This window comes from Trichosurus vulpecula, chromosome 8 (assembly GCF_011100635.1).
Source record: "Trichosurus vulpecula isolate mTriVul1 chromosome 8, mTriVul1.pri, whole genome shotgun sequence".
Lineage (NCBI taxonomy): Eukaryota > Metazoa > Chordata > Mammalia > Diprotodontia > Phalangeridae > Trichosurus > Trichosurus vulpecula.
In genome coordinates, this window is record NC_050580.1 from 19,148,510 (window position 1) to 19,158,187 (window position 9,678).

The 9,678-nt window shown below is 38.0% G+C and overlaps 1 protein-coding gene across 1 annotated transcript; it reads left to right on the forward strand.

The window, feature by feature from the left end:
• The first annotated feature begins 2,390 nt into the window (after positions 1–2,390).
• Positions 2,391–2,774, forward strand: LOC118829435 (40S ribosomal protein S24-like). The gene has a single exon (XM_036736457.1). The coding sequence runs from the start codon at positions 2,412–2,414 to the stop codon at positions 2,772–2,774; it is 363 nt and encodes a 120-aa protein (XP_036592352.1). The 5' UTR covers positions 2,391–2,411.
• Positions 2,775–9,678: the final 6,904 nt, after the last annotated feature.

Below are 9,678 nucleotides of genomic sequence, written 5' to 3' on the forward strand. Positions count from 1 at the left end.
GTGGCATTAATGAAGTGCTAATGAAGTTGTATACTGATTCAACCATTCTGTAAAGCAATTAATATCTATGCCAAAAGAATTATAAAATGAGGTATACCCTTTTACACAGCAATGCCAGTTCTAGGTATGTATACCAACAAGTTTAAAAAACAAGGAAAAGGACATCTATGTACTAAAAAGTATTTATAGCAGCTCTTTTTTGTAGTGGTAAACAATTAGAAATTGAGGGGATGGCATCAATTGAAGAATGGCTGAACAAATTATGGCATATGATTGTAATGGAATACTATCATGCTCTAAGAAATGATGAGCAGGGTGGTTTCAAGGAAACCTGGAAAGACTTGTATGAATTGGTGAAAAGTAAAATGGGTAGAACCGGGCGAACACTATACACAGTACTAATATTGTGAAATGACTGTGAATGACTTAACAATTCTCAGTAATGCAATGATCCAAGACAATTTTTAAGGAATTATGAAAAATGCTACCTATCTCCAGAAAAAGAACTGGTGGAGTCTGAATGCAAATGGAAGCATACATTTTTGTTATTGTTTTTTTATTCTGTGTTTTCTTTCATAAAATGACTAATATGGAAATATGTTTTGTGTGACTGTACATGTAGGGGGTGGGAGGGGAAAGAGAGATATTAGAAAAATTTTTAAATGAATGTTTATAATTGTTTTTACAAGTAATTGGGGGTCAATGAAATATTAAAATTAAAGAGATTCATAGAACTAATCACTTGGGATTCAAAGACTTAAACAAAAGAGCCACTTCCTTTTAGATACCTATATTCTATTGAGGGGTTAAGGTAGATAAAAAGATACATTGTATAACATGAGAAAATGATCACAGGACTTGCAAAAAATGAACAATGAGCTCCAGTGAGATGCTTATAGGAGGTGGATCTATGGATACAATGCTGACCTCGCATCAGGAAGATCTGAGTTCAAATCTAGCTTCATATATATACTAGCTATGTTACCCTGGGAAAACCAATTAGCCATTGCCTCCCTTTTCTAGTCTGTAAAATGGCTATAACAAAATCATGTATCAATCAAAGTTTTATGGGGATAAAATGAGATATTATTTGTACTTTGGAAAACTTACAATCCAACATACATGCTAAGTAGCTATATTCATATTAGTTTTCTATATCCTGAAATGAAGATTTTATCCCCAGTCGCAGCAAGTGGGGAATGAATAAAGTAAATGCTAATGAAAGGGAACCAATTATTGTCTGTGTATGTATGGGGGATGGGTTGAATCATGGATCAAGTTTAGGCAGTGAAATCTGAACTGTACTTTTAAAGAAGTAAGGCCTTTGGGGATACACAAGTAGGGAAGAAATGTATGGTAAACACCTGACTTGAAGGGACAAAGACAAAGAAAGGCAATAGAATGCCATATATTAGTAACAGCAAGTAGAAGAATTTTATTGGCATGAAGACAGTAAAGAAATAATAGGAAGTCTGAAAAGAGAGGTTGTAATAAAATTATGAAGAGCTTTAAGTACCAGGATGAAGAAAGTGTATTCAAATCTGAAAAGATAACAAAAGACAATATCCAAAATGGAACTCATTGTATTTTCCCCCAAACCCACCTTTCTTTCTAACTTTCCATTTTATGCCAAGGACATTTCCATTCTGTCAGTACCCAAGTTATCTACTTTGGTCTCATCCTTGACTTTTTCTCCTCCTCATCCTCCTTCTGCATATCTAATCATTTGCATTGATTCTACATCCAAAGCACATTTCACATCTATCACCTTCTCTCCACATTTGACCAAAACCATAGTTCGATCAACTAATGAATAAGTACATATTGAGTGAATAAATATTCTCAGACTCTATGCTAGGTGAAGGGCATCCAAAACAAAAGTAGGATCACTTGCCCTCAAGGGATTAACACCCCAGTTTTAGGAGAAACAACATATACATATAGAAGCATATGCAAAATGAGTACTACATGGGTTTTTGAAGGGTGCATGTGCAGCTAAGAGGAGCAGATATAATGTCAAATAGATGTTGATCCTTGAGTTAAGCTTTCATTCACACCTTCATCACTACTAACCTGTATTATTGCAATAATTTTCTAACTGGTATTCCTACTGTACCACACCCAGGTGAGGCTACCTCCTCAAACTGACTATCATAAGTTGTGAGTTGGGTCACTAGAGGTTGACTACTTCTTTGGTTTTAGGGTTCTCTGTGTATTTGAACTCCTGAAACTAGAGCTCAAGAATCCCCTTAAGATAAGAGTTCACTTTTAAAATAATCAAACAATAGAGCCAAAGCTATCAGAACAAATACATTTAATAAAATGTTATATTGTGATCTTTCTGTCTCCTGCTTCTCGAGGAACTGCCTACCACCACAAATGGAACTGTAACTATCAAAACCAGGAAGTTCATGACAAACAGACTTCTTCAGCATAAACAGATGGTAATAGATGTCCTTCATCCTGGAAAGGCCACAGTGCCCAAGACTGAAATTCAAGAAAAACTGGCCAACATGTACAAAACAACTCTAGATGTCATTTTTGTCTTTGAATTCAGGACCCATTTTGGTGGTGGCAAACCAACAGGCTTTGGTATGATTTATGATTCCCTTGACTATGCAAAGAAAATTAAACCAAAGCACAGACTCGCAAGGCATGACCTATATGACAAGAAAAAGACATCAATAAAGCAGCAAAAAGAACACAAGAACAGAATGAAGCAAGTCAGGGGTACTGCAAAGGCAAATGTCGGTGCTGGCAAAAAGAAGGCATAAAAGGCACTATGGATGACATTTATCTGTGCAGATAATTTTTCATCAGAGTATAAATAAACTATATGAAAGCTTTTAAAAAAATGTTACATTGTGAAGTGAAATGACCAAACATGCTTTCAAAAAACCTAGGGCAAACTTCACAAATTCTTGGAGCATCAGTGAGGAAAGTGGACATACACAAAGACTATTCTGGTACTTAAACACACATGTAGAAAACACATGTAGCCAAGGTACATTGTGCCTCCAAATTCTCAGGGCCCCTATGTCCTTTCATCTTCTCAGGGGTCCTCACAATGTTCCTTGCTCAGTGTAGTATCTCTGTTCAGATCACTCAGCTTGGCTCTCTCTACTGGCTCTTCTTGGTCACCTAGATTCTCATGGCCAGAGCTAATTTATTCCTTTTGAATCTACAATTTGCTTTCATCTGTCGTGCGTTGGAAGTATCTTCTCTGACTGTTTCTATTCCGATAGGTACAGGGTCTTAAATTGTATAACTGCAAAGGAAGTGTCATGCTTTTTCAAAGGGAGAGGAGGAGGGGAAAAAAAACAAAACCAAAAATCTCTTTTCTCTTCCACCACTATTCTCTAGAAGTAGTATGAGGGGAAAATGTAAAAGAAAAAGTGATAGTAATTCTTTCTTAGGCGATGAGATCTTTCTATAAATTGTCAGAACTCTTTAGAGTTGTTTCCGGCCTGAAATGTTTTCAGGGTTTGAAAATTAGTGCAATATTTTGTTTTGAGCTTTAATCTCCCCCCACCCTGTCTGGGTTGTGGCCAATAATCAGCTAGATAAACACAGAGTCGTCATAATTGTTAAACAAATGGCCTTATTTATAACTCCTAAAGGGGCAACAAAATGAAAGAACTCAAACTTTCCCAAGATATTACCTTATCATCTATGTTATGGGCTGGCTGTGCTCTAATCAGCTTTTTAGTGTGACCTAAATAATTCTTTCCCCATCACCACTCAAACACCCACACACATTATGCTTGAAGGCTCGTCTTCATTCTGTATTCCACACATTTCCTAAAGTGGTATTGTTAAAACACAATTTCTTTGTTGCTAGTTCCTTTCTCAAGAAGACTGTGTGAGTCCCTATTGCTTCTAGAAAAGTACAAACTTCTCTGGCCTCTCATTGGATGCTTTCTCCCCGACTTTGCTTTTCATTTTGCTTCTGTGTTTTATCTTCTCACATGAGATGATAAGCTTCTTAAGGAAAGGACCTGTTTTGTGTTCAATTGTATTTATATCCCCAGTGCTTAGCATAATATCTGGTACATAGTAGGTATTTCATAAGTGTTTACTGACTGATGACAACTTAACATTTGATACTCTTCACAATCTGGCTCCAATCTATTATTCCATCTTGATTCCACTCTGCACCCCCACCCCATTCACCATACAATCCAGACAAACTGCCCTGTTTGCTTTTCCTCAAATATGTGATTAAATCTTCTGACTTTATACCTTTACATAGTCTTGCCTTCATGCCTGCAATACTTATCCCATCCCTTTTCTCTATTTCTTTGCAACCCAGATTTCATTGAAGATTCATTTCTGATTTTCCCTAGTTGTTATCACCTACTACCTCCATTCATGAACAACTTGAGATTAACTTCCCTATGTTTAGTATATACTTATCTGCATACGTATGGTGATCCCTTTAGTGAAATATTAGCTTTTTAAGGATGAGAACTGTTTCATATTTACTTCCATGTTCCTGGAGCCTCACACAGAGTCAAATGTGGAAGATATTTCAGAAATGACTCTTGCACTGAATTGAATTGAGTTACTCTGCGAAAGACTTTTATAAACGGTGTAGATTCATGATGAGGAAGGAGGGGAGCATATGGAAGCAAGGACATAAAGTAGATGGGGGATAATGAGGATGAATGCTAAAACAGTGGGTCTGCAAATGTAGAGAAGGGAAAGAAATCAGAGATTCTCTGAAAATGAATTTTCCAAGTTCACACATGGAGTGAAGGAGCGAGAAGAGGTAAGGATGTCTTTATTTCATGAACACACTAACTAGAAGGATGGAGCTTCAAATATTATAGATAGGGAACTATAGAGTAGGGACAGTTACTGAGAGATAATAACAAATTTCGTTTGTGTCATGATGGGTTTGAGATACCTCCAGGGCATTTAAATAGAGATTTCCAACAAGCTGTTTGTGAGAAGTTACTGGATTTCAGTGCAGAAATCAAGACTGGTTATACAAAGTGGGAAACCACTGGTTGGATCAGATTTCCAAGAGATGGAGGATAGTGAGGCAAGGAGAGAAAAGGACAGATCCCTTGCAAAGCCAATGTTTTAGAACTTTGGGGCTGCGCAATACTACAGCAAAGAATACTGAAAATGATGGCATGTACAGATAGCATGAGAAAGAGCAAAGATGAATGTCTAGGAAGCTTGGGACAAAAGAGGACATCCCAGTGGAAGAACAGTATTGAGAGTATTGAAAATCATGAAGAGGTCAATTAGAGTTGTGGTTGATGTTGATGATAATTATACCTCTTCTGCCTTTTCATTTCAGTAAAAACATGTTTTAATTTAATTGTTTTCCTTAGAAGGAAAAAAATACAGTGGCACCACTAGGCAGGGTAAATACAAAAGTTAGCAACACTCTATTTTTTAAAATAATATGAATTAATTGAGAGCAGACTCAGAGTTTTTCATTTCTTTGATTCTTTAGTTCTTAACACAGTGCCTGGCACAAGGTAACAGGTTCATAAATAATTACTGATCATCTGAGGATCCATTTTGTGCCACTGTTGCTTTGGTTTGCTTGCCCTGCAAAGGCAAAACTGGGAGAGACTTACAAAGAAGGGGAAAATCTTCCTAAGAATAGGAACTTTGTACAGACAGAATAGACCTGATAGGATACATACACAATAGTAGTGACTTTGCTTCATTCAAAGATGCAAGAGAATATCAAACAGGAAGACGCTCCTCTTCTCTCTCTCCTTATCCTATCGGTTTCTAGTTGGTCTGGTATCTGAGGCTATATCTTAGACCACATCCTATTGCCTGGTCCTGTCAGCCTTAGTTACTGGGTACTCAATGGTTACACAGGCCTGGGTCATTGTTAATGTCTCATTCTGATCAGTGATGTAGATCAGGGTAGACATCCTCCACATATGGCATCAAGTCCTAGGGCCCTAGATTTCAGGGTGAGGATTGTAAACACAATCCCTTAGAGGTTGGGGGCTGAGACATTCATCCTAATATGAAGAGGGAAAGCTGTCTTCCTCCCACCTTGGCTTCCTGAGAGCAAGTCAGCAAAGCCTGTGCATTTCCTGCAGCTTAGGTTGCACAGGAGTCACAACACAAAGGTACTTCACTCATCATTCTTCTGCTATATTCCATTATATTTCACAATGAAATGTCATAGAAATTTGAAAAGCAAGGATTGAAGTCATAATAACATAAAAACATTTGTCTCTTAGAGAAACAGCCTCTAATTCCATCCAATGGCCTTTGAATGAACAGAGATACTTCCCACTGGCAATGCACATTTTAGGTCACCTTGAATGCCACTCTGGCTTAATTTTCCTGGAGATGAGTGGTGGGTGGTTGATGGTGATTGGATGGATTTAGTTGAGCCTTACACTGTCTCTATTTCCCTCTGATTTTCTAATCTTGTCATGTTACAAGGTCACTCCAGAAAATTCCACAAAGTGTTTCAACAACTAAAGGAAAATGTCTTGTGCCACTTTTTTTCAAGTATACCTTTGTACCCACTTATCCAAGAATCTCTCATCTTGCTGAAGAATGTTTTTTATGCCTACTACTGAAGCTGATAATGAAAAAAGGACTTCTTGAAACAGGTGAAAAATTCAAGATTGCATAATGAGTATCATTTCACTCATGAAGATGAACTCCAACTGTTACATTAAAGACCTTGATTTGCATCATGAATCAGTTTTCAGAAAATCAATTCAACTTTACATGTTATACCACAATGTCCTTAATTTACGAATTTCTTTGCCATGTTGCAATTTAAGGAATTTTAATCTAATAAAAACGGAATATGCCATCTGCCAGTAGCACATAATCACATATACACATTGGCCTGCACTTCATTCAATAGTTGTCAAGTGCTTGTTAACCTTTCAAATCAGATTTGTGCTATCAATTATCCTGAACAAGAAACTATTTTTATCCCTCCTTTTATATTCCTCTAATTAACTCTATTACACATTTTTAGTGTTATTACATAACCATAGATACCCTTAGAAAGATAGGACACAAAGACACTCATAGTCAGCCTTTGACAAGAAGTTTGGGATAAATCGAGAAATCTGCTCTGAGTATAAAAGTGGGCTCTCTCCTTTAACTTTGGACCACTGTAGAATAATGTTACCCAGTGGAGAAACCATAAAAGTAAGAGCCACAAAATCAGTTGCAAACAAAGGAGACAATTTCTCTCTCAGTCAGCCTGGAGATAATTTCCTTCTAGAAACAGGACTGTCACTGGAGGTCAATCAAAGTATAATTAGCCATAATTAGATTTCCCACAAATAAAACAAAATGAAAAGAAACATAAACAAAAAAATATCATGCATGACATTCAGCTGTGTTTTGTGTAGAAAGCATATTTTGTTCCATATAATATTAGCTAAGCTAATCTATTTTTTTTTCATTTGTGGTCATTTTCATTAAATTCTTCACTACTCAGATGCTAATTCTGATGATTCCACAGCAATTCTCCTCTCCTTAACACCACCATGCCACAGGGGATATGCTTTTTTTAAAGTATAGCAAGTGGAAGGAATTATTTGTTAATGAAAAATGGCTAGCATCTCTTTAAGGTTTTTAAAGTGCTTGACAAATTTTATCTCATTTTTTTCTGTCACAAATGTCCTGGCAGGTAGGTGGATTATTTCCATTTGACACTTGAAGAAACTGAGGCAGACAGGGTTATAGAAACATACCCAGAGATGTAAAGGTAGACAATGTCTGGGTCTGGGTTGGTTTTCCTGATTCCAGATACAGTGCTTTATCCATGTCAAGAGTTAACTTATAGGGGGCGGGGTCAAGATGGCGGCTGGAAAGCAGGGACTAGCATGAGCTCCATGCCGAGTCCCTCCAAAAACCTATTTAAAATGGCTCTGAACCAATTCTGGAACTGCAGAACCCACAAAACAGGAGAGGAAAGCAGGGCTCCAGCCCAGGACAGCCTGGATGGTCTCTGGGTGAGGTCTATCCCGCATAGAGCTGGGAGCAGAGCAGAGCAGAGTGGAGCAGAGCCCAGCATGAGCTGCTCGGACCAGCCAGACCAGGAGCAAGGTGGAGCGTGCCCTAGCACCCTGAATCAGTGAGCTGCAGCAGTTACCAGACTTCTCAACCCACAAACACCAAAGACAACAGAGAAGGTTAGTGGGAAAAGCTGCGGGAGTGGAAGGAGTTCATGGTTCGGCTACTGCCCCAGGGACAGTGGAGGTGGGGCAACTAAAGAAGTACAGCTGCAGTTGCTTCAGGCCCCAACCCACCTGGTGGGAGGAATTAAGTGGCGGATCAGAGCAGGAGTGCACAGCCTGCTGAAGATCTAAGCCCAGTCTGGATTGGGGGTTCTTGGGGAAGAAGGAGTGCTGGTGTGGTGGAGCTGGTGCATCCCCCCAATCATGGAACATACAACTTTTTAGTCTATAGTCATACCCCGCTGAAAAACTCAAGGGTCAAGTTAGTTGGTTGGGAATATGGCTAGGCAGCAAAAACTCACCCAGATTCAGTTTCAGACTTTGGTTTCCTTCTTTGGTGACAAAGAAGACCAAAACATACAGACAGAAGAAGTTAACGAAGTCAAAGAGCCTACACCAAAAGCCTCCAAGAAAAACATGAACTGGTCCCAGGCCATGGAAGAGCTCAAAAAGGATTTGGAAAAGCAAGTTAGAGAAGTAGAGGAAAAGTTGGGAAGAGAAATGAGACGGATGCAAGAAAACCATGAAAAACAAGTCATTGACTTGCCAAAGGGTACCCAGAAAAATACTGAAAAATATACTGAAGAAAACAACACCTTAAAAAATAGATTAACTCAAATGGCAAAAGAGCTCCAAAAAGCCAATGATGAGAAGAATGCCTTTAAAGGCAGAATTAGCCAAATGGAAAAGGAGGTCCAAAAGACCACTGAAGAAAATGCTACTTTAAAAATTAGATTGGAGCAAGTGGAAGCTAGTGACTTGATTAGAAATCAAGATATTATAAATCAGAACCAAAGGAAAGAAAAAATGGAAGACAATGTAAAATATCTCATTAGAAAAACCACTGACCTGGAAAATAGATCCAGGATAGATAATTTAAAAATTATTGGACCACCTGAAAGCCATGATCAAAAAAAGAGTCTAGATATCATCTTTCAAGAAATTATCAGGAGAACTTCACTGATATTCTAGAACCATAGGGCAAAATAGAAATTGAAAGAATCCACCGATTGCCTCCTCAAATAGATCCCAAAAAGGAATGTCCTAGGAATATTGTTGCCAAATTCCAGAGCTCCCAGATCAAGGAGAAAATACTGCAAGCAGCCAGAAAGAAACAATTTGAGTATTGTGGAAATCCAAACAGAATAATCCAAAATCTGGCAGCTTCTACATTAAGAGATCGAAGGGCTTGGAATACAATATTCCGAAGGTCGATGGAGCTAGGATTAAAACCTAGAATCACCTACCCAGCAAAACTGAGTATCATGCTCCAAGGCAAATATGGATTTTCAATAAAATAGAGGACTTGCAAGCTTTCTCAGTGAAAAGACCAGAGCTGAATAGAAAATTTGACTTTCAAACACAAGAATCAAGAGAAGCATGAAAAGGTAATCAAGAAAAAGAACAAGAAAAAGAAATTGCAAGGGGCTTACTAAAGTTGAACTTACTAAAGTTGTTGACATTCCTACATGGAAAGATG

Excerpts from the sequence above, each read along its gene's own strand:
- LOC118829435 (XM_036736457.1), top strand. The coding sequence starts at position 2,412 with ATGACAAACAGACTTCTTCAGCATAAACAGATGGTAATAGATGTCCTT.